Here is a 24,292-nt window from a genome sequence, read left to right as displayed (position 1 = left end):
CTCGGCTACTGAGCTTGGGTGTCACTATCCGATAGTTGTCCGTTCATTTAAGCAATCTACTTCTCATTATCTCTTGCTTTCCAAAATCTTGTCTCGTTTATGCGTATATCATCATGTCCGTTAGGAATCAGAGCCATCTATCTTCCCCGGGTTTTGACGACTGTGTCGGCACCCTCTTCGAGTGGGATCCAGTCTCTGGTCCGGCCAGCAATCCCTTCAAGTTCCGCTATTACGAGGAGATATACATTGGGCGTGATCCCAAGAAGTGGTAGGTACATCCTTCCTCTGGTTACACTGTACTCACTCGGTCAGTCAATATGTGGTTGAAGACCCTGTCGTCTCGAACAAGCACGTTCGTATCTATACGATCATTTTCGACCACGAAAACCCAGAAGAGGTCGCACCTTTAGTCTACGCCCAGGACCTGTCGAGGAATGGCACCTCCTGGAATGGCTCCTTTATCGGGAAGGGTACCGGAGGAGTTCTCCTGAGCGACGGAGACGTCCTGAGGTTATCTCCGCGGTTTTACATCCAATTCCGGTGCGGAACTAGACCCCAAGAAGATGCTTTTGACCGAGTACAGCGCAGTGAGATGAAGGTTTGTGTGCTTGCTATCTCAAGAAATTTATACTAAGCTTAATTATTGTTACAGAGCTTCGAGAAGCAGTACACAATTACAAATCGCAAGTTGGGTTCAGGGGCATATGGACAGGTCCATATGGCCATTAACAAAGAAACCGGGCAACAGGTCGCTTGCAAGGTGGTCGATATTCGAGGTCTCAGGAGGAAGCTACAGCAATTAGAAGCACAAAAATCGACGTCATTTCGCAACTCGCGGAAACCAGCTGCTGAAGTGAACGATCACGCCCAAGTGGAGGAGGTCAACAAGTGGACACGCAGAAATTATCAGACTAAATATATCGAAAAGAAAATAAAGGTCTACGACCGAGAGGCTGAGATACTGGAGAATCTTCGCCACGTACGTCCGGTCTTCCGTTATGCTCTGCTGGATTACGCTAAAGCTGTCGCAGCCAAACATAATCAGCTTAGAGCAGGTCATAAAGACACAGAATACAATGTGAGTTTGAGATTTTAGAGTACTCAAATTTGGACTAAATGAAGGCAGTTACATCTTTCAGGACCTTATCACCGCCGGCGATCTTTTCTCCTTTCTCGAATACAAAGGTGGAAGGCTGAATGATATTGAAACAGCTGTCATTGTTCGACAGATATTGATGGCACTGGAATACTTACATGACAAAAATATCGTCCATCGGGACCTGAAACCCGATAATATACTCATGACTTCTCTGGCAGATGGGTGTCGAGTGGTCCTCACAGATTTCGGGTGTGCAAGAGTTGTCGAACCGAACCTCCAACGGATGTCCACACTCATGGGCACACTGGAGTATACAGCTCCGTGAGTATAAAAGTCCTAGCCATTGATAATAGATACGAACTGATAGCTTCCAGGGAAGTGATCCGGAGTGCCTCTTTGAACAGGGAGGGTTATACAAAAGCGGTAGACCTATGGTCACTGGGCTGTATTACCGTCGTCCTGCTCACAGGTGGTCCGCCGTTCAACGACCCGAAGACATCGAAATATTCTGAAAAGCATGCTCGAGAATGTGACCTTGAACAACTTGAGGCCGACGAATACTGGATCAGTGCAGGTGAGCGCCCGAAGGACTTTGTCTATCGGCTTCTAGTCCTTGATGAAGCAAAACGCATGGATGTGAAACAAGCCCTACAGCACGACTGGTTCACAAACCCTGTGCATAAGTCAGAGTTTGAGGAGCTCTATAAACGGGCAATTAAGGACTGGAAACCCCGCCCTTTCAGAGGTCCAATATTTCTTGAGTACGACCCTGTCGCCAAGAAATGGAAGCGTCGTAACAAAGACAAGGAAGTTAGACAGCCAAAGCAGCCTGTTCCAATTGATCCTCCCTACAAACCATATCCTCATCGACTCAGCCAGATCTTATACCCAAAGCCGCCGCGCAGCGCGAGCGGAACGGTCCCTCCAAGTATAAACTTTTCGTCACGTTCAGTCGCTGTCTGCACACCATCTGGGAAAGACCGAGCTGCTTCGCCTACCCTTTCGGATCCAGATCTTCCAAAGCTCAGTAAAGCTGCTAAAAAGAAAGAAGTAAAGGAGATTTCGTTGCGCAAAGGACCCAAGTCTAATGCGACCAAAATTCTCGATGACCCGAAAGGGTTGGGCATAATAACTAACAGGCTTAAGTCATGCATTCGCCTACCATTTAGTCCAGGCGCATGGCGTGAGAGAAGGGAGGATTCTATTTTGTCAGAGGCGAAGGAGAGTAATGAAGAGACGATACTCCAACTTCCCTTATCCATGACCCCGACAAGACTCTCGACCAATGCACCAACTACAGCTGAGACTAAGGACGCGGGAACATCCACTAGAGTCTACATATTGCAGCGTTTTTCCAAGACAGCAAATATGCAGAGCAAGAAGCGTCCGCTCGACAGCATCGGCGAACCGGAGGAGGATGAGGTCTACGAGGAGGTTGAGAACGCATTTTCCGGAGAACGTCGTAAGGTCATCTACGGTGCGAATACAGCTGCCAGGGCGAAGAGGCTCGAGAGCGATGCACTCTTCGAATGGCAAAGAAGACATGACTTATGATGCCATGATATTTCAAAAGCGGAAGAATCGGCCAACCCGGCGTATAGGCGCTGTTGGAAACTGGAGTTAGTAGAATGGATGTTTCAGGCAAGTTCTTTCAGATTGATTGATCCGGTTTCAATTGAATTTCAGCAAACGAGTTCCCTGCTTCCTTTGTTCCTTTTATCATTTTCCCTTTCCATCTCTTTGGGGTGGCTGCGTTTCATGAACTAAAATTCCCTTTATTTTTACCACCTCGAGGTTGCCACCCACGTTTTTTATAGTAAGCCCTTGCTGTCGCTGAGGTAGTCGATTCCAAATACAGATCTCTTTTTAACTATCTGCCCGTCATCAGTCCTCTCGATCATGAGGTACAGACTCAGCGTAGTATCCTGGTATATGAGGTAGTACTAACTAGTATATCCTGAAACGAGACAATGCAAGGCGTGCAGACGGGCCCCACCGATAGACCCTCCCCCCATCACCAGAACTGGCAGCGGAAACTAGCGTGGGCATCTCCATCCGTAGGGCTCTGGCTGACCCAGTGGTCCCAGCCTCCGGAATATTCTGACAGTTTACCTGGGTTCACTTTAGCCAGCTAGTGCCGAACTTGCCACACAAGTCCCTCCATATGATGTGACGCCATGTGGCAAACAGATATACCTGTCCCTAGCTTACCTTAGATAGATAGGTACCTCCTTACTACTATTATTATTCTCGCCGTGGCAGGCAAAACTCGAGATCTATCGTCGTAGCATTAGCATAATCACGTAACAAGTCAAGGTTCACCTCAAGTAGTAGAGGAAACTCCGCAGTAGTAGGTACCTAACTCAGTCGTGTATGTACAGTCCCGACATATAAGCTGCTATGTCGGTACCAGGTAGGTAGGTAGGTACCTAATGCATGTAATGTAAATGTACTCCACCATCCGCCATGCTGTGCATTGAGTATTGTACAGAGCGCATTAAGTATACATACATACTGTATGTACATGTACTCCGCACCTATGCTATCTTTCATATACTTGATTGCTTGTCTGCCTACCTGCAGCATGTATATCTATTAGTATAATAGAGGCTAGAAACAGCAGAATTGGAGAAGGGAGGAAATAAAAGAAAGGAAAGGAAGCTTCCTGAGAGCTGATTACATGGTCCCATGTATGTGCGCGTGTACAGTACTGTGCTGTACTGTACATAAGAATGGAATAACTTGCACAAATTATTTATTCGAGATTAATATCCATAGACCCGTGTCATCTCGTCGATTGAATGAGCTTGGTGTTGCCATTATGAAGTCTGATCTGCTGAAACTGAGATGGTGATCTGATCTGATCTAAGATCAAATGAAACTAGTGGTTCTCCCTGGCGAGCCCTGCTCTTCTCCCTGGATTGAGTGTCCTAGACTCCTAGATACCTGTGTACCTGGGTATACAGAGTTTCTCCCAGCCAGGGAGAGAAAGGAAGGTAGTCGAGAGAAGAAAGGGCCTGAAGAAACAAGGGAGGAGATTGAAGGTACAAGAGTGAGTCGGTTACCCTGCCAGCGTAGCGATCCCCTTGCTAGGCTAGGTAATCCGAGTCGGAGTATATAGGGCTGCCCAGGTGACCGTGGGAGAAGAGCAGATCAGACCAAACCAGAAGCAGATGGGACGCACAGATGGTGATGACTTGCAGCTGCAAGCAGTCAACTATTAGTGTTGCATACATTAGTAAGTTCTGTACCCTACCTAACCTGGCTCACCTAACCGACTGCGAATCGTGCGCAGCGGACTTATATTCCAATCTGGCAGGGAGTTGCCTAGGTGACCACGCAAACGGAGTACTGCCCAAGCCAGAACCGGTCTGCTGGCAGATGGCTGCTGCGCAGGTGTTGTGCGCCCCTTGCGTTAGATCGGATCTTTTTAGGTCCTAGATTGTGACGTTGTCCAGGGAAGGATGGGTGGTGCGGGGTATACCCGCTCAGTAAAGTGCTCACATGTTCCAGCTTCATTTCGAGTCGGCGGGGCAGAGGGTAAGACCCTTCTTTTGACAGATGGGAGAGCTCAACAACAAGCCCGTTCATCGGCAATGAAGTCACTCAAAACTGATAGCCGCGTAGCGCTCAGGTGCTCTGGTGGCTGGTTCCCCTCCGTATCTTGGACGATGATATCAATGTCCACCTAGGTGGCATCAGCAGCGCAAGCGGGGCTCTTTGTAACCTCGAAACCCCGCAGCAACGCCGAATCGCAGGATACGCACCGTGCACCTGCAAATGCAGAGACCGAGCTTTGGAGGCTGGGGAGTTGCATGTACTCTGCCTCGCAGACCGAGCAGTGACGATAATGGCGACTGCAAAGCTTGCGGGGTGCAGAATAGGAAGTCCTACACCCTGCAATACACCCTCCATCGAGATCCTTTCTCTCCCTTTGTATATGTCTTGGTCTCCCTTTCATCAGATAGTCGTTTTGGTTCTCGAGGGGCAAGGTGGTCATCTTGTCCAGACGAAACAATTGAAGGGACCGTCTCTGTTAGCAAGGGGCCGAGGGGCATGATGTCACTGATAGCGGCGGTTATCTCCGTCGTCCAGGTCGTCTGGGCGCAAGGGGAGCGCTGGAAGAAGCTCGGTGCACGGATGGAGGATAACAGACCCCTCGAGGACCTTGCTTTGCACGTGGGCAGCACGAGTCGCTCTGCTTTTCCACATCGGGGCCAACAGTCAAGAGGCCAGGAAGGGACGTCTCAGGCACTGCCTGCTGATTGGACGACGCGCCGAAACACGAACGCGACGCGCAGACGCGCAGAGACGCGTTTCTCGCGTTTGCGGGGCGGCGCGCTCTAGACAGGACGCTAGATGGGGTTGCCGAAGATGGAGTCACGATGGAGCAGATGATAAGAAAGAGATACGGATTGACATACACATGATGTTACGCATGATGTTCTTTGTCTGTAGCTTTGATGTAGTCATCACCCGCTTCGGTTGTTTCGGCAGGACAAGGCCAGCTGCACAGCTCGTCATGAAAGCCCGTGGTAGCAGAATAGATGTCTTGCATTCCTCAAAGACTCAAATCAAGCAGTGTAACCATGTCCCCACTGGACAGGAGGGAGATCCTCAACCTCTGTATGGAGTGGCTGTTTCGAGGAGAGATGGGAATCATAGGATGCGCCTTACAGCCCGTGCGGGGGCAGAGGAGATGCGACCTTGGGCGACCAGAGGAGAGGACCTATCTGCCCGTGCAAGCTGCAACCAGATAAGACGACTGGTGAAGGGTAACGGTTTCGTCCTGAGGCAAGCCAGGCGGATGATCTTCACGTCATGGGGAGTCCCTGCAGGCAAATCGATGTACCTCGCAGACGCACGGTGCATGTCGGCAGCGACCGGCGCCCGACCTAAGGCTAGCAGACACTGACACGACATCGTGGACAGCTCGTGGCCTCGTCCTCGCATGGGCACCTTGCAGTGTGTCTTGGCTCCTTGATGCGCTGTCTCAGGCATCGTGGTGCCCAAAACAGCGCATACCTGGAGGTGGCTGGAGCAGATCAGCGTGCCCCAGCCAGGCTGGCCGGCTGCGAGGGGGCATGTCTTCAGGAGCGCTCCACCCGCTCGTCTAGCGTTTGCGCCGCACCCACTGGCGTCCATTCCCGGAACCGAGCCCTCCCCTGCTAAAATTGGCCGTCTCGCCTTTTCCCACTCCTCCCGTTCCCCCATTCCCATCTCTCCCCGCGAAAACCACCGCTTCCTTCCTGCTCTGCGACCGCTTCCACCGCGTCTTCACCGCCATCCCACCGTCGCACCGTCTGGAAGTCGAGGATATCAAGGCGCATACCTCTGCTTGATCCATTGATCGCCTTTGCGCGACCGAAAATCTTCTGTGTCCACTGCCAGCGTCTCCGGCGCAAACAGCAGCTTGTCGCGTCGTCGCCTGCGCTCAGCAGCCGGCAGTCGCTCAACACAAAACGACAACAAAAACAATAACACACATCATCCATTCTACACCTCAGCAGTACCATGAAGATGCTGCTCCCATCAGCGCTACCCTGTGAAGTGCGAAAGCACCCAAACCGGCCGCATTTCGGCGCCAGTCGCCTGTTCGCGGTCACTCCTCCTCCCTTCGACGACAGCCTTCCCTCTGGCAACGGCCTGCTGGGAACCTGTCGAGCGCTCCAGTCCCTGCTCAATGTCTCGCCTGCACCCTCGCCGCGACGCGCGAAGCCCGAGCGCCTTCAGAGTCCACTCCAAATACGGCCCGTGCGCGCGACGCGATCATCACAAAACATTGTCAGACCCGAACAACCGCAACGGAAACAACCTCCTCGCGGAGTAAATAAGAGGAGGCGCGATTGTTTTGAAGAAGAGAGCAATGTGGAAACAACTGGAACTGAGTTCCTGACCCCGAAACGCCCCAGGCGCGCACCGCTGGACCTGCCATTGGGTCTCGCGCCATCCGATTTTGACACTCCGGGATCTGCGTCGCCTAAGCAACCGCGTCGAAGAATACTACAACATGCGGAGCGCGAAGAAACACCAAACCCAGATTCCGTGATCCCGTCAATAGAAGTGCCTGACGACAACAGCGCAGACTCCGACTCAGACTGGACGGCGGAGGACGATCGACGGCTGGTCGAGGTCGTCCTGGAGAAGCTCCAACTGTCGAAACGAGATTGGGACGAGTGCGCCCGGCGGATAGGCAAGGATCATGATAGTGTTGGGAGGAGATGGCGAGCCCTCGTCGGGGAGGGCAACGTTGGCCTACGAGGGCGGCGGATGGTCTGACTGCGCATTGATGAAGAATGGCGGTGATTTGACATATTTTCCCGTCTTACGAAGGACGAGATTTCTTGTTGATTTTTTTTTTCCTTAAAATTTTTATGACTGTATTAATATGAGGGACATACGGACAGTTCCCAATGGTTTAGCTGATTATGGGTTGGGCTTTGTTATTTTTTTTTATCTTCGGCTGGGCATACTTTTTTTTTCGAGCAGGCGTGTGTCAATCTGTATCAATACCTATTCCTATGTTTGTCGGACATTGGGTCTGTTTGTTTATTTGTTTGTTGTCTTTCCCGCTGTTGTTATTATTACTACCCCATCAACTATTACCTACAATGGTTAGGTACTGTACTATTATTACGCCAAGCTTGGACTCTTGGGAATCAAATCAAGAAATATCGGGATCATGCATATGATATGGCAAAGTTCAGATCGATCCATCACATCACTCTCCATGTTCGCTGGACATGTAAACCTGTGGCGTAGCGTACGCAGTTGGTTAGGTAACCTCTAGGCAACTTGGAGAATTCAACCAACAGAAATATTCTCCGATGATCTTCAACGCGTCCGCGCCTCGAGCCCTGGACAAGGTGTGACCCCGGTCAATGACTCACGATGCAGATGGATCTTGGTGCGGTGCGGTGCGGCCGGCGCGCACTGCCACCACGTTCGTTCGTCCCGTCTGAATCGCGGCTCCTCCGACTGCCGTCTCCCGACTCAAGGCTCAGACCACTGCCTGTCACAGTGCGGTGCAGTGCTCCCAGTGGACCACGCGGTCTGAGCGAGCGAACCTCAACGGAAGCGGCCGATCTATCCGTCGGAGTCTGTTTCGTTTCGTTTCGTTCGTTTCTTGTTTCACCATTGCTGGGCGGTTCAAACCTTATGCAGTGTAGGCATTAAATGTGCATGTAGTTTTAAACTTTCAGCCACTAGGAATGGAACGCTCCTGTAAGTTAGGTAGGTACAAGTACGGTAGTCAAACCTTGGAAGCTAAGATATCACGTTCCCACTGGCACTTTACCTTACCCCGCTCTGGTAGATAGATATACATACTTTGTGATGTGAAATGCATGTCCACGTCATTGCTGTTACTAATTAATTAATTTATCTCCTGGGCTGGGCCGGATAGGCGTTGAAGCAGCGGGCAGGGTAGGCCTGTGTACTTACCTTAGGTACCTAACGAAGTAGGTTAGGTAGGTAACTTGAAGCAGATGCGTAGATCAGTTAGTATAGATAGATTAGTGTGTTTTCAAAGCATCATGGATCAGACATCCACATCTACAATTGTGAGTGTGAGTGTGAATGCACAGAGGGGATTAGTATCGAAGAGAACCGGAGAATGAGCAAGACTGATTTAATTCACCGGTCGAATCTGAATTTCTGTGGTGCTGTAGTCACCGTTGTACTTGCACTGTCCTTGTATGTAGGTACCTAAGGATTTGGTTGGAGACAGGGCGGGGTTGGGTATTAATTACGTTACAACGCAGTGAAATGATCGGTTGCGGTATGTATGTACCCCGCTTTGCGTCTCAAGCACAGTACTGTACTTCCAGGCACTTTCTACATACATCCTACCGACATACCCACCGCCTAAACTACACGGAATATGAAATGTACCTAGAATTCAACTGAAAGGCACGTAACGGTTCAGCCAATTTAACTGCTTTATTTTTTCCTTACTTGAACGGTCTATTTTAAGATAGCCGGAGATCATTACTACCAAGGGACCTAGATACTAGGTAATCTAGAAGGCGAAGATCTCTATAGAAGTTATAGTATCTACCGTTAAATCCCGTTCTTGTCTTGGGGAATGCTTGCTATTCACGCTGAAACTTAACATTGGTATTCACACTTTCCCTCCTCTCCTTCTGACAAGGAAAAGAAATTCCAAATGAAGAAGTCACTGCGAATGGCATCTTGGATATCGAGCTTCTTTGACTCGGTTCAGCGATTCTTGCTATATACTTTTCTGGGCTTTGCTGGATGGATGTGCTAGTTGCTTATCTTCTTTTTTCTTCTGTTCCTGCTTTCTTCCTTGACTATACATCCATGAGGAACTTTTATAGATCTATATACGATGTCCTCCCTCATCGCCACTGTTATCATCATAATCATCAAATCTATACTGCCTACTAGCTACCTAGTAATTAATCAGTCCTGATGTCATAGGAAGCGAATCAAAGAAATAGAAGACATGATCATTCATTCACGCTTCCTTCCCCATACCCTGCCCCGTTCTCCGCATTCACGGCAAAAGAATGAATAACGGCAGCGGGAAAGATACGTCTCTTCGGGGTTTATAGGCGTTCCTGATCTCTTCCAGGAAATGAGGAGATAGTTCTTCAACAAAAAAAAGGAAAGGTTGGACAGATCTTTCTAGCGCTCCTTCCTGGTATTCTTAAAGGGATCCGTGCTTGCACCATACTCTTTCGTATAAATGCCACTGGCTGCCCAAGTCACTTCGCGTATCTATGTGGGGGTCATGCGGGATATGGAAATGGCTTTGCTTATTACCACGATCTGCCTACTTGCCTCAGTACTCCTCTTGCGTTCCATCACAAAGTACTTGTTTATTTGCCTATAAACATCTATTTATTCCTCTGTCTTTTGTGTTGCTCGTTGCTGTTTTCTGTTATCTGGCATATACTGTACATACGTATCTAGATGCCAGTACCCCCGTTCACTCTTTGGTTGGGTTATCTTGATCGCGTTATTCTTCTCGACGTATCGAACGTATCTCAACCGAGGAAACTGCAAAAGGATGTTGGCGCATACCCTAGATGGAGAACTAGAGCAACAGCTACTACTTTCTTCCTATGCCATTCCATGCGTATATGCATAATGATGAAGTTCCAGAGGAGGATGTTGTCCGCCTGTGCAATCTTTTCACCACTGGGGATGATGACCATGATGCAACTGACGCGGCCGTTGAGAAGATCTGCTGTGGGTTACATCCGCGGGGACAGGCCTTGGGACTGAACCTATGTTGACATCTGATATGATCAGACAGGGTCTTCTTTCTTTTACTTGCGTATGTCCGTATGTACTCCGGGCATGAAAACGGTTTGGTGGCTGCTGGAGGGCGTGGTTAATCATTGTGCAAGCTTTTCTTTGTGCCGCTCTAGAAATGGCGTTAGTTGCCAACCTACTGGCAGAACCTGTGTGGGGAACAGTCTGTCGACTTTCTATTAAAGATCAATGTGGTATGCAACCGCATGGCAAGTACGGCACCGCGAGAACATCACTGAGTGGGCCCGATATCGGTGCAACCCGAGATCCCCCAATATCGTTCCGATACCAGTGTCAGCGAAAAAGAAAAGTCCATTCAGCTAATAAGCCAAAGAAACGAGCGACGCGAACGAACGAACCGATAGCCTCAGTGATACATCTAAAATCCTGGAAACCGTTGTTTGGGCTGGGAGCCGACCGGCACATCCAGACATCGAGTGCACGGAAATGGGAAGTCAAGCATCTCCGGGAGCCATTGCACTTGGAAACTATGGAAAATTTGACTCTCGGTACTTGACGGGACTTGAATCTCTAATACAGTTACTTTCCTTTTTTTCAGAAAATTATCAGAGGTATTCAGATTTGCCGCATTTATTGTGCACACTCCAATTCTTCAACCATGCTTCTGCAGATCTAACTGGCTTGGTCTAGGCTCGCACCGGAAAGGGCGAAGAGGCAGATACTTTTTGACAGGCAAGAAAGACAAGATCGGAGTTCTTGCTTCTGACGGTAGCACAAATGTGGCAACATTGCTTTCAGAAGTATGCTTTATGAGGAGCGTTAGGGAGCTTTTTATATTATTATAAAAGATGTCTCCAGGCTGGATACCAATGACCCTGGCATTCGGGAATGGATTTCCGGAAGAGGGATTCCCCCAAAAATGAAGACGTTATATTTGATTGAAGAACTTCTCTGATATATCGCTTCTTACTCCCCCTTCTACCTAAGTTCTGCCGTAATAGACACCGACCATGACAACCTTGACCGGTCTCGGTCTCGTCTTATGGTGCCCAGTCTTTAGACACAGGACACCATGTGTCCAAGCAATGATTTCTCTGACGATCCAGAGACTGTATTAGTCTGATCACAAGAAATGGTGTTTGGATATTATTGATGAAATGGGAACCTGCCAAAACAATATCGGTGAATTTACACGAGTCTCGGTTGTCTTGGCTTGAACTTGAGTACTAGCTGCCAGATGAGGTGTACACAAAGAAAATTTGTCACAGGGATTAACTGGAGGCTACAAGTCCAGCTACAAAAACCTGTTTGGCTTCGTGGTGCTGCACTGGGCCGGGCGAAGAGATGACAGACAGCCCTTTCAAAAATTAAATATTATTGCATCCCTTGATGGGCTTCCTTGCGCTCTGCGAACCCTCTTTCCCTTCATTTAATCTGCTGCCAGATGTATCACCAGCGCATACAGAATTAAGATGGGTTCCTGGATCTATATGTGCATTTGACTGCGCTGAAGACGCCATGGGCTGGATGTCCAAGTCCTAGTGGGAAAAAAAGAAAAAGTGAGAACATCCTCCTTTCTGGTAATAAGTTCCCCCGTTGCTTCATGTTCACGTGTTATTTTGTATCTTATTTTATACGAAAAATAACAGTGTACAGACAGAAATGGCAAAATAATTACTTTGCATTCAGGCTGAACACAGGATTCTGGATACGCCTTACTTGCCAGAACAAGACCGGAATTGAGAAAAGAAAGCCCAGGTAGGGCGCAAAGTTTGAGAGCTCTTCTCTTAAAAAGGCAAGTGAAACTCTATAAAAAATGTATTTTTTTCTTTGGGTCAACGGTAGTGGACAAGAGAAGATATGTTGTTTCTCTTTACTTGTTCTGTCTGTTCTATGGATTATCAAAATTGACACTGGATCATAGATAAATAGAGTCCTACACGTTCAGAGCCTGATTGAAAAGGCTAAAAAGAACATTGAAAAGTGGACACTGGAGGAGGAGCTGGTCCAGGATCTCCAGGTTCATCAGCTTGCATTGATTCCGTGAGCAAAGGACTTGAGGAAGAGGCAACAGTATGATTGGAGGCTGCTACAGGTATTTGATTCTCTGAGTCTAATCACGAGACAATTACTAACCCACATATGTAGAGAGTGTCGTTTACCGCTACTGTCCACTTCTGCAGCAGGCTTTTATCCTATTCGAAGACAAAGTCTACTCTTTGACAAGGAATCTGGTTCAATCAGTACAGACTGATCCATGAGAAGGTCATCGCCACAAAACCCGGTGGTGTTGTGAAATTATTCCTCCAATGCCATGGGACAGAGAATGGAAATCTATCTCTTGGTAGCAAGAACATGAGCAAGATCATGCTGTACTTCTTGCAAGCTGGTGTCCAGATTAATGCCATTGGCTCACATTGTTATTCAGGTCAACTTGAAGTAATATGAGCCATGAACAGAGGAAACAATTTGTCGAGCAGTGGGGAACAAGAAAACCTATAACGGATCAAGGTTTTTGCTCCTATATAAAGCGGGTACATGGTATTGAAACAGATCCTCAGACTATTATAAACGCTAAGGCAATGAGAAGCTGCAGCACACGGAGGATCGTCTTGCAAAACTTGACAGCGAGATGTCCGAGGTCAAGACTGCCAATTCTGAGCTCCAGTCCAACCTTCAGCAGGAGCAGGACAGGTCCGCCGGTCTTCAGTGCTAAGTTTTTTGAGCTCACCGTAGACCTTGCCGTCACCGAGAATGATGTCGATGAGCTCGAGTCAAACCTACAGGCAGCAAAGGAGCAGATCGGGCTGGCTACAATGCAGCTCGATGAGAAGGAAGCGCACCTCGCCAGCAAGGAAGATGAGTTCAAGGAGAAGCGGCTTTCTCAACCGCAATACCCATGTGGAACAAGACCTTGGACCATTTCAGGTATCTAGCGGTCTTCTATCATTTTCATCTTACAGTTTTCATTATTTCTGTTACACCATCCTTATACTTTTATCTTTTCCTAAATTATACACGAAGGCTTTAAAAATCGCTTCGACATGGTCTTGAAATATGGAAGACGTTCCTAAGGTTAGGAGTCTATGCAGAAATGAAGTCCAGCAGTCTGAAATTGAAGGAAAAGCCATTCAATCGGTTGATAGTGGGTCACCTGTTTCGACTATAATAGATTCTATTATCACCATCGCAAGTGCCAAGACTATATGCATCAGAAAAGTGCCAGATTCACTGAAGCAATTTATTTCAGATGACCAGAGGGTTGCGCTAACAACCACGCCTAGAAATGCTAATGGAAATCCTACTGTCCTCCCTGCTACTCTTGGCTTTGCCTAGTCAGAATAATCCTAATCATTTTGAGGAACACAAGACAAAGATACTATATGGGCTGTTATTGGGAAATGGTTCTTCTGACGACCTGGATATGGTTCTGCTACGTGCATCAGCAGGCCATGGCGACCAACATACGGCAATTGGCCGCAAGTGCGTACAAGGGACATTGCTGGCATATCATAAGATCAGAAGGGCCTAAAGATGATGGACACGGCACAGAAAATATGATCTAATCTTGTTCCATATATTACTTATTCTTGATGGATATTAATGTCTGGATAATTGTTGGCGCCCCTAGCGTCCAAATAGTGTTTACTATCAAATGGTCAAAGCTAGCCGGTGGAAGAGTCAAAGGTGTCCTGGAAGTCTACGGTCATAATGCTGCTGGCGGTTCAAATCTGCTGCATATTCGGACACTGTCTAATATAATATGCCATATAATTCGAGTTTCTAATTTGTGGATGTATGGACTTACGGTATTACCATTCTCCATGCTATACGAGGTCTTTAATATAAACAGGATACCACCACTGTCGGTGTATTCTGTGTGCACACCGTGTGCGTATGTGGACAGCCCCCCCCCTCCCCCTTTCAGACGGATTGCTTCGGCAGCGTGGGGTTTGTGGGGTTTAGACGTAAATTCCAACTTCAAGGTTCAGACCTGATTTTATGCTGCGGTGTTTTGGGGTTTAGACCACACCCAGAAGAAGAAAGAAAAAAATTATGTCATCACAGCTCGTCTCTTCCCCCTCCGCTGACGTTTCCGGCCTGGGAAGACGATCCGGAGTGGCGCGATCTTTTGCTAGGCCCAGATTTAAATTCATCGTCGCAAGGAGCGGATGTTTCGACGTCCCAACTGCCACCATCGTCAGCAGATCAGGTCACAATCGCTGCCTAAAGCGCACCTGGAATAGGCCCCAGAGATGTTGAAGCACAGGGATATACCTTTCAGTGGTAAGAACGACCAACAGTTGAAACTTGAGATTGCTTACTTGCATCTACTCAAATAGCTCTGCAGGTTTAAACTTGCAAGCCCTCTATGGTAAAGTACACCCTTTGACATAGCAATGGCGCATTCGATGATGGTGCAGGCTGTCAGGCAAATTTGGCGGTTGAGGCAGACTGGGATCATGCTTCTCTACTGCCGAGCTCCTTTACAACTATCATCGCAGTTATTTTGTGTTTACAAGTCAAGAAAAGGGTCCAACTCTACCAAGAGATTTCTACTGACTACTTACACAAGGATGTGGAAAGGAAGGCGAAGTACAAGCCAAAGAAACACGGATAGTTGCCTCAACCCTGAGCAACTCTGCCCAGGAGCTCCTTCGAAGAATCTTTCTATGTCACTGTCCTGATCTGTGATGAGTCTGCCCAATGCCTCGAGGGTGACAATATGATAGCCATGACCATCCACAGTGTCAAGGCGGTCGTGCTGATCGGCGACTCCAAGCAGCTTCCACTGACCGTCATCTCGCAAAATACATGTGTAAGAATGCACAGGCATCCTCTGCCACGGCTGCAGCCTAGGCAAGATGCTCACGGCATTGATACTCATCTACTTGAGTTCACTATCCCTGTCTGAGCAGATCGGCTACCGCCACCGGCCGACCCTGGTGGTGTGCCCCCCTGGTGTCATCAACACCTGGTTAACGGAAGCCTCCCGTCGGTTTGGTGACGCACTCCCTCTTTACATCTTCCACAGGTCCGCCGAGCACACCGGAGTTTGACTTTGTACGCAACCTGGTCGGGCCTGACCCCAGCGGCATCGGGCGACGCCATCTGCTCTCCCTTCAAGAGACTGTGGACCATTTATGGACACAGATCCTTCATTTTTACTTCTCCGTTGATAACTTTGGAATTGAAAGGGAGAGGACTTTGGCAATACTAGAAAGCGGTCGAACCTCGTGATCTCAAATCTCAGAAATCATCGCCTTAAAAAAGTCATTTTCATGGACGAGAGACTCTTGTCCAGAAAAGACCTCGATTTCCATGCCTTTAGAGTCATCAGTCTCTCCCGCCACCAACTGCCGCGCTTCGTCGGGCATTCATAGCTCTGGGGAGCATGCGCGCAGATCATCTCCTTTAACTCTCAGCAGTTTTAGCAGGTCCTCCTCCAGAGCGCAAATATCTAACAGGTCTGGTTTTCATATACAGAGCGTTCGAACACGGCAAGCTGTAATGTTTGTTGTTTTTTACAAAGCTGTATACAGGATTTCGCCCATACAATTGGTAGCATGTCATTTGTTTATCTGCAATTGCTTCGACAATTCCAGACAGAAAGCACGATGGGACTATCAAAAAAATATGCGTGGATATACAGATAGGATTTCTAAGAGGACCCAAATTTCGTTCATATCAATGCAGCTATCAAAGCAGTGACTTTGTCATCATTCCTTGTTATAACTATCAAGTACTATGGACAGCTGAAGGGACTTCAAAGCAACACGTTCTCAAAAGTCTCAGATCGAAAACACGACTTGCTACCTTGAAAAATTTGTTGAATGTCCTTCCACTAAAACCGGAAACTTCTGGGGTTAAACCTCTACCGAAGCGTGATGATGAGTTTCGTGATAACCTGAACAATATCCTCAACTCCGGTCAGATATTCTACTTCACCAATCTCCCCTTCCAGTTCTTCAATCACAAGCTGCCATTCCAATTGATTGCCCACCGATCCTTCCATCAAGCAACCTAGATAGCCACAACCATCTTCTCATGACCCCCATAGGCATCGTCACCGACAAGCTTGAGCCTCGATTTTCCAAACAGAAAACCACTCCTCGTGCCGGCAAAATTGCATATCTCAGACGCAATTCACAAAGACGTTAAACTACAATTGCAATCGACTTGTCTCTCTTTTGATGGATAGATAACAATATATAGGCTGGGGTGGAAATGGAAGCCCGCGCCACTTCAATTTTCGCCCAGACAGTTAGAGAAATCTTAGATTGGTTCTGATAGGGCTACCTACCTAGCACAAGAGAATATAGATATATCCATGCTAACACAACCATATTTCTGCTGTGAAGAAAGATGGACCAGGTGTCTTCTGCAGCCTCGGACTGGTGATATACTCTTTTTACATAACTCGCTATGGAGAAGACGGGAACCCCTATCGGGCTTTACGGACCAGACCACCCTACGGATATCGCGAAAAGAACGGGTTGTTTTCTGTTCGTTTAATAAGCATGGGGCCCCATTGCGCAGGGTGGTGAAAAGGAACTTTCGAGGAGAAGCGATTGAAGGAACCGACGTCACCAGAGGTAGTACAGTGAATTCGAGGGACATCAATTGGTTTATATATGCAGTCCTCTTACATAAGGGAGTCATCCTCCTCCGTACTTATATAAACCCAAAACCCTCCTTGGAAAAAATCTTCCTTAACCAAAGTTAACGTCTGACATGCAGACAGCTTGAAAAGCATACCTAATTGATGATTATAAAGCAAAAACACAACAAGCAAACTCGAAGCGTCACCTTCTACAGGGAAAACCAGATTATTCGTTCTGGTACGATGATCGTTACTAATGATGTCTTAATCTGGTTTGAATTCAAGTTAAATAAAGATTAATTAGAATAAGCCAGAGACTGTCAAGTCGACACGCGCCACTTCGGTTTCAGCCTCCAGAGTAAAAAAGACTCTGGACTTTTTAATCCAGCAGACTAGAAGAGCGACTGGAAAGATGTATCTATACTGCAGGTTGAAGTTGAAAGTCAAGACATCAGGAGGAGCATTGACCCTCTAGGCTTAAAGCCTGAACAGTGATACTGCTACATGCGATGGATCCTTAGGGACACGCGGACATCCCAAGTATGAAATGAAAGCTGTCGAGAGTGGGAAGATTGTATTAACGATATAGGACCCAGACACACATGGATATAAATGCGTCTCATCTCAGCGGTACTGTATAGTATTCATTCTTTCGAATTCTCTCTATTCTACCAATCTTCAACGAGCAAGATAGAATAGAATAGAATACAGCCTCTCTGCAAGATTCTCATCAACAACAATAACAACAACAAAAAAACAAAGTCGACGATGGTACCTAACCATGGTGTCGCGTCGCGTCGTGAACTCGAAACAGAATGGCCCATCCGGGACGCTACTTCAAGTTTTCAATTCAATTCAGATCCCGGAGCTGTCAGCGTCAGCGTTGAGGCGCTCACCGGTGGGTGGGGAGCGGGTGTGTTTTCTGTGACTAAGTGGACGGTGGAAGACTTTTAAGAGTTGGCGCAACGAGCTGAGAGTAATCCCGATTGATCGATCCTGGAGGGCTATCTATGCTGAAGTCAAGAGGAATTCGCCTTGCCCAGTCTATTTGAGGTGAAGACCGTACATATATATATGATGAATGGCGATTTGATACATAGAAGTAGATATCTAGAATGGTGGTTGAAAAATCGACATTCAAGTTGAAATAACCATTGCTGCTACTACTACTACACAGTTAATATGTAGCAATGAGAATAAGAAACAAAAAAAAGATATAGACGATAAACCCTGTCAGTTTACTACCTACCTAGCACCCTAATAATAACTAGTAATCAAAGACGCAAGTATACATATATACAACCTGATTGATCCCCATCTAACTCGCGCTGGAAACACAGAGTCCAGAGTTTCTTTCTTTCTTCTCTTCCGCCATAACTAACAGGGACACTGGGATAAAGAGTAAAAAGCAGTGGATATCATCTGCGCAAAAGAAAGATTATAACGACAAAGGTGAAAAGTAAAACAAAAAAAGGCAGAAAATTAATAAACGCCGTAACAAGACAATCCCACTTATCAATATCGAGCTTCAAGTTTCGGCCTTTGAAGAAAGGCGGGTTTGAGTCGAATGCCGAGGGATAAACTCGCTCCAGATACTCCATTGTGCTCATAGACAGATGTCCGATGCGTATACCAGGCAAAACGGCGCCTTTGGGGTTTTGAAGACACGGAACGTCGGTGGGTATACCGCTTTCACTCTGTAGAAACGGTCGCCGTTTAGAAAACTTCCCAACATGCGGAGACAACCCCCTTATTAAAAAATTTTTATCTGTACAATACAAACCCATACGGCGTAGGAGAGATTACGACTCATCTAGAATCTGTATAGAAGTTAGAAACTGCAACAAGTTGAAGACAGGAGTTCTGCCAACATACCTTATCTCATAGCTACCCGCCCTGGTCATGTACCTCACCCACTTCACACTGCTATAATTACTCTTCTCAAACACCTTGAGATACCGCACCAGCAGCCCACTACTCGTGAACATGAGCAGACTAAACGACAGACTCAGCGGCGGCCGACTCCACGCCTTCTGATGCGTCATGCTCGTTAGCGTCGCCTCCGCGGTGAGCACATATTCACTCTGGCCGGAAAACCGCGCGATCTTCCAGACGATGTTGTTCTGCTCAGGCTCGTACTTGGCACGACCCTGGCTCGTCCGCTCCGTGATCTTGGCCGTGTTGAGCGGGGTGGGGATGCGCACGACGACGTTGGTCGCGAACAGCTTTGAGCCGTAGTTGGCCTTGATGGCGACACTGTATTCCACCTTTGTGGTGCCGATCTCGCGCACAATCGGGTGTACCTTGAAGGGGAGGTTGACGTTCTCCGTGGCACGGTAGCGCATGAGTTCGAATTCACCGTCCGGAGGCACGAAGGAGATGGTGCGGTCAGCGTCGAAGCGGCCAAGTTTCACGCACTGGTGGAATTGGCAGTCTTCGAGGGTCACGGAACCTGCGGCCGCGCGGGCGGCCTTTGTCCGGTTGCCTGCGGCGTCGGCGCCGTCGAGCAAGAGGCGGTCGTTCAGGCCGAATTTGCATTCGGGGGTTCCCGAGAGGTATGCTCGCATGATGATCTGGCCGTTCACGTCTGCGCGGAGGACGGTACCCGTGGCGGACATGAGCAGGTTGACATCCTCGATCACGTCGACGAATGCTTCGTTCTTCCTGTACTTGATGTCCGCCCGTCGCCAGGAGAGCGCTCCTGTGGCCTGCATGGTGATGCGGCTCGAATCGGCAGCGGAATTGGCGATGGCAGACTTGACTCCTTCCGTGGTGATGTACATCTTGAGGGTGTCGGTCTCCGTGTTCTGGGGGTATCCGAAATCGAGGATCTCTACATTAAGAGCTGTGGTCAGCAGCTAGACAACATACGCAGAGAGACCAGGAAGAAAAGGACGATTCTCACCATCCAACAGCTCATACACCAGCACAAAGTTATTCTTCACGGCCTCCTCGTCGAACTTGCCAAAGTACCCCTTTCCCAGCATGATCAGGCGGTAAAGGAACTCGAATACGAGCGCTGCGTTGGCATTGCTCTTGGTCACGGCGACGATGTAGATGTTCTCGTGCTTGACATGGCTGAAGGTCGTCGAGCCCAGGGTCAGGATCGGGGAGCGCACCTGGGCGTTGGAGATCACCTGGATGCGGAAGATGTCGGCCAGGCGCGGGCGGCAGTCATTACGGAAGGCGCGGAAGATAAGGTTCTCCCCCTTCTGGTTGAAGATGAGGATGCCGGAGAGCATGGTGGTGGGCGGTTGTAGCTCGTGGGGTCAACGAGCTGTGCATCTAACCGTTAAGTGTTCGGAGAGGTTGATATCGGGGTTAAGTTTGGGGGATGCTCCGGCGCGGGTCCCGGAGCTCTGGCAAGCTTAGGTTGGCGCCGAGTTACCGTCTCGAGCTATCCCTATCGTTCAGGCTCGAAGAAATATCTCGCTCTCCGCGGGGTCGCAAAACTATTGATCTCCTGAAAAGTATTGATAAATGATCCAACGGACTTTTCAGGGGGAATCCTCGGAATGCTACACGTCAAACAGCAACACTAATACCTACTCCGGGCACTACAGAGATAAAGACAAGATCCTTTCTTCAAGATAGACAAACAGTGTAGACAAAGCCTCCGTTCATCTTATTCATATGATTTCACCAAGATCGGCTCAGCCCAGACTCATGGCCAGAAAATCCCACCTCAGGGGCACTCCGTATACATTACACGTAAACAAGCAAAAGGGCAGAAAAAATACAGCAAGGGAATCAAGGTCCAGACAAGGACGGCTTATGGACAACAGATGAAAAGCAAGCCCTGAGACTCGTGCGTCTTGAACGCGGTCCTCTCTTTCCAGGTTCCTTCCTCCCCGACCTGATAGAAGAAAAGCAAGAATGTGCAGGCAAAACTCCAAATGCGTCCTCTCGGGCGGGATCAGCATGAGCCTGGCAGTCAAGCTGATTCGATCAAATCAAATGAAACAATCTCGTCAGACAAAAAGGTATTATATAACCTTGAGTGGCAGCTGACAGAGGCGGTGGTATCACTTTCACATTATCAAAAAACAATCAGATCTGGATATCACGGTGGAGTTTGAAAACTTTTTCCGGCACAGACAGACGAATCGACAATGAAACCCCAAACAGAACATGCATCGCGCTGTAGGTCTAGAATCCAAACACAGATAAAAGAAAACGATGCGGGCAGCGGAATTCCTGCATAGCAAGAGGAAAAATCGGAGTCACGGTCGCCAGGCGACATCATCCTCCTCCGACCCAGATTATTGTCCCATAACACCGCTCGTCCGCATCCTACTGAGCCCCGGGCCCGATACGGCTGCTTGGCCTCGTCCCTGGCATCGAGTGCACATCACTGCCAACAATGCCCACCTTCGGATCGGGGATCTGGATATCGAGGGACATGTATGCCGTTCTTCGAAGACTCCATATCCGCACGCCTTCTTTCGCGCCTACTTCTCGATTCCAGTTTTCTATCCAGTCCTCCAATTTCTTCAGGCGGTGTTTGACGACGGGCGCACCCATGTCCTCCCAGACCCAGCCGGTCAGGAGACCCATCGCTCCATCAACCCAGTTGCGAAGGCTGAAGGGATCGAACGCCTTGATGAGCTCCGTGTTGATCTTCGCGATGATCCTGCGGAATTCCTGTTCCGGCAGTAGAGGGTCGAGGATCTCCGGGTAGAGATTCGAGAAGGTCGGTGCCAGATCACCCTTCACCATCCAGTCGCGTCGTATGCGGATGATCCTGGTCGTCTCATACTCGTCTGAGTGGATGGGGACATGCGGGTTCAAATGAGGGAAACAGGGGTGCGCGGGCCCCCAGGCTAGTTCCTCCGCGACGTCCGCCTCCCCTCCGCCGCCAGATCCTGAGTTGTTGCCCGTGCCAGACGGAATCGAGGCGTATATTTGCGATCGTAGCGACTGCTGCGACTGGACATGGCGCGGGTGTTCGAGCGCACCCTCGTCGGGGCCTCTCCTTCCGTTTCCTTCCTGCCTCAAGTGCGCCTGTTCGGGTGGACGTAGGTTGTTGTCATTCTCCTTCGTCTCGTCGCCGGTGGTTTCTGCCATTTTTCCCCTGAGTGTGCTTTCCCAGTTGCCACTCCTTCTCTGTCCAGGCGGCAATGCGACGCTCGTGCGCCCGCTCTCCGCTTCGCCCACGCTGCGTTCGACCGGCAGGCTGCTGGGGCTGGGGTTCTGCCGGCTGCGACGCTGCTCGGGGATGGTCAGCAGCGGGTAGGCGTCGCGATGGCCGTCGAGAGGGAGATGGTCGTCGGAGAGCTGCTGCGGGCGCGGTGCAGTGACGGGAGTCGTGCGCGGAACGTAGTTGATCGGGTTCCAGAGGCGCGAGGAGGGAGGTCTGTTGGCGGGACCGAAATAGGGAGCGATGCGGAGGGAGGAGATAAAGGAGCGACCACGTTGTTGTAGAGGGCGATTTGCCTCTGTCGCAGATGACGGCGGGTGGACGAGCGGTTCGGGGACCCGTACCTGGATCCGTGGGTGCGCGGCCGACGAGGATTCGACAGCGACAGGCGGGGGATCGACGTGGGCGAGGTCGTGGACGTTGCTGAGATGGTCGTGGGTATCGTGGTCGTGACAGTAAGAGCTGGTTTCAGCCGCCCGCGGTGATAGGGGGAGTGGACGTTGCGCGCTGCTGGAGGACGCCGTTTTCGAGGATGTCGAGGAGGAGCTGGACGAGGCTCGACGACTGCACGAGGCGAGGCGGGCGGGCGGCAAAGGGAAAGGGGCAACGCTGTTCTAGCGGGCAGACACGGCCGCTCCGCGTCCTCGACCATGCCGCAACATCGACGCTGGTCGCGATGTGAACAGATGCGAGGACAGAGAAAAGAAAAGATGTCCAGAGAGACTAGTCGAGAAGGGCTGTTAAAGCTTCACCTCCCAGGCCAACCGCCAGACCAGCACGTATGACGACAGCCTCTTCAGATATCGGTGGAGACCAGCAACATCAAACCATCCGTTGGGCAGCCTTCTTGCTTATTCCTAGCCTGGCTAATAATCGATATAACAGATGGCGTTCAGATGGACGATCGGGGCCTTCGCATCGACTGACTGGAGGATGAGGCGCATCGCCACCAGCCGAGACCTAGCTCCCTGCGTCTGTCCATCCAACCCTCGCATCCCTGGCTGGGTTTATTATTTTTAGCTATATATGTGACTACAAGATGGCTTGCTTCGTCCGTTGGCAAGGAAAAGCATCCTACAGGCCTGTCGTTCTCCGGATTTCTTCACCTCGGCCGTCCGCAAACGCAAATCAAACAAACGTCAGGGATGCGGACAAGCCCTGCAAGCACCAACGGACAGAACGAGGCTACATACCTGCCATAGACACGGAGTCGAGTCTAGGATCGGTGACTAGAATCCCGCCCATATGGCTCTGGTTGCTGTGGAGGGCCTACGCTGTTTGCTGAACAGAGACAGGATAGAAACAGACATCATCGTCATCGAAACTTCGCGGTACCTGAACGGCCACGGCCCTGGCCGTCCACCGTTCCCACGGACATCCATAATCTTCCCGAACGGCCACTAGGGAAGGTTGTTGTGAAATCTTTCCCATGGCACTGCCCTCTCGTCTCGAACAGGCGCTGAACCTTGCATAGCCGTCCATACGACCCCTTTCCCTTTCTTGATAGCCGAACCAGAGCCCTGTCTATAATAAAATCCGCGATCGTCGACGTCGAGCGGGAGCTGGCGATTCCCGACGGAGTAATCAACGATCGCTCGTATGACGACAGCCGGCATGACATGTCTGCAGGTACGGAGGATAGTCCGTTAGTACGGAGTACGGGGAAGACCATCCACGGCGATCTCTCAGACATCATGATAGCCCCGGAACTGCCGGCAGGACTACGACGTAAGAAGCAAAACATTTTGCAGTGCACTCACGATTTCAAGCAGGAAAAAAAAATCAATGTTAGCACCATCGTAAAGCCTCGCCAAGTTGCCAACAAAAAAACACTGTTCACTCCAGGGGGCCGACGTCAGCCTTACTGTATTAGACTTTGGGGGCCGGGAAAAGCCAGGAACCACCATCTCCAAACTATCAGGAGAAGTGGATAAGAGACTAAACCTACACAGGAGAAGTATCCTCCAACCGGTTCCTTTCATAGGTGGAGCCCCCCTTGTTGCCCAGTGCGCCCGCTGTTGCGAACTAAGCTGTTATTCGTTAACTTTGCGTCCCTCGCCTATCTTTGACTTGCTCTCTCTCCGCGTGCCGCCTTGACACAGATCCAAGGAGATCATCACCGGATGATGACATCTCAGGGGAGGAATTTTTGCTCTTTTTTTTTTCCAATTTCAATAGTTTATAACTTTACGCAGTAGGTTCG

At 49.3% G+C, this 24,292-nt stretch overlaps 9 protein-coding genes across 9 annotated transcripts; 5 read left to right on the top strand and 4 right to left on the bottom strand.

Moving 5' to 3' along the window:
• Window positions 1-113: 113 nt before the first annotated feature.
• VTN00DRAFT_6001 (uncharacterized protein) lies at window positions 114-2,653 on the top strand (the record flags this gene model as incomplete). The annotated part of the gene is made up of 6 exons (XM_069432590.1): window positions 114-268; window positions 313-598; window positions 653-979; window positions 1,032-1,078; window positions 1,127-1,420; window positions 1,474-2,653. The coding sequence occupies 6 exons, from the start codon at window positions 114-116 to the stop codon at window positions 2,651-2,653; spliced, it is 2,289 nt and encodes a 762-aa protein (XP_069288433.1).
• A 2,226-nt stretch (window positions 2,654-4,879) lies between these two features.
• Window positions 4,880-5,446, top strand: VTN00DRAFT_6000 (uncharacterized protein; the record flags this gene model as incomplete). The annotated part of the gene is made up of 1 exon (XM_069432589.1): window positions 4,880-5,446. One exon carries the CDS (start codon window positions 4,880-4,882, stop codon window positions 5,444-5,446), a length of 567 nt encoding a protein of 188 aa, XP_069288432.1.
• Window positions 5,447-5,758: 312 nt separating this feature from the next.
• On the bottom strand, window positions 5,759-6,319 carry VTN00DRAFT_5999 (uncharacterized protein; the record flags this gene model as incomplete). Its single annotated transcript, XM_069432585.1, has 1 exon — window positions 5,759-6,319. One exon carries the CDS (start codon window positions 6,317-6,319, stop codon window positions 5,759-5,761), a length of 561 nt encoding a protein of 186 aa, XP_069288431.1.
• Window positions 6,320-6,613: 294 nt separating this feature from the next.
• On the top strand, window positions 6,614-7,378 carry VTN00DRAFT_5998 (uncharacterized protein; the record flags this gene model as incomplete). The annotated part of the gene is made up of 1 exon (XM_069432584.1): window positions 6,614-7,378. One exon carries the CDS (start codon window positions 6,614-6,616, stop codon window positions 7,376-7,378), a length of 765 nt encoding a protein of 254 aa, XP_069288430.1.
• A 5,549-nt stretch (window positions 7,379-12,927) lies between these two features.
• VTN00DRAFT_5997 (uncharacterized protein) lies at window positions 12,928-13,681 on the top strand (the record flags this gene model as incomplete). Its single annotated transcript, XM_069432583.1, has 2 exons — window positions 12,928-13,273; window positions 13,596-13,681. The coding sequence occupies 2 exons, from the start codon at window positions 12,928-12,930 to the stop codon at window positions 13,679-13,681; spliced, it is 432 nt and encodes a 143-aa protein (XP_069288429.1).
• Window positions 13,682-15,080: 1,399 nt separating this feature from the next.
• VTN00DRAFT_5996 (uncharacterized protein) lies at window positions 15,081-15,405 on the top strand (the record flags this gene model as incomplete). The annotated part of the gene is made up of 2 exons (XM_069432582.1): window positions 15,081-15,164; window positions 15,211-15,405. 2 exons carry the CDS (start codon window positions 15,081-15,083, stop codon window positions 15,403-15,405), a joined length of 279 nt encoding a protein of 92 aa, XP_069288428.1.
• A 3,357-nt stretch (window positions 15,406-18,762) lies between these two features.
• On the bottom strand, window positions 18,763-20,191 carry VTN00DRAFT_5995 (uncharacterized protein; the record flags this gene model as incomplete). Its single annotated transcript, XM_069432581.1, has 3 exons — window positions 18,763-18,769; window positions 18,825-19,782; window positions 19,855-20,191. The coding sequence occupies 3 exons, from the start codon at window positions 20,189-20,191 to the stop codon at window positions 18,763-18,765; spliced, it is 1,302 nt and encodes a 433-aa protein (XP_069288427.1).
• A 411-nt stretch (window positions 20,192-20,602) lies between these two features.
• Window positions 20,603-21,195, bottom strand: VTN00DRAFT_5994 (uncharacterized protein; the record flags this gene model as incomplete). The annotated part of the gene is made up of 2 exons (XM_069432580.1): window positions 20,603-20,888; window positions 21,053-21,195. 2 exons carry the CDS (start codon window positions 21,193-21,195, stop codon window positions 20,603-20,605), a joined length of 429 nt encoding a protein of 142 aa, XP_069288426.1.
• A 47-nt stretch (window positions 21,196-21,242) lies between these two features.
• Window positions 21,243-23,833, bottom strand: VTN00DRAFT_5993 (uncharacterized protein; the record flags this gene model as incomplete). The annotated part of the gene is made up of 2 exons (XM_069432579.1): window positions 21,243-22,653; window positions 23,466-23,833. 2 exons carry the CDS (start codon window positions 23,831-23,833, stop codon window positions 21,243-21,245), a joined length of 1,779 nt encoding a protein of 592 aa, XP_069288425.1.
• Window positions 23,834-24,292: the final 459 nt, after the last annotated feature.

Source organism: Thermoascus crustaceus (genome assembly GCF_041956765.1).
Source record: "Thermoascus crustaceus strain CBS 181.67 unplaced genomic scaffold VTN00scaffold_3, whole genome shotgun sequence".
NCBI lineage: Eukaryota > Fungi > Ascomycota > Eurotiomycetes > Eurotiales > Thermoascaceae > Thermoascus > Thermoascus crustaceus.
This window is presented reverse-complemented; position numbering and strand designations above follow the sequence as displayed.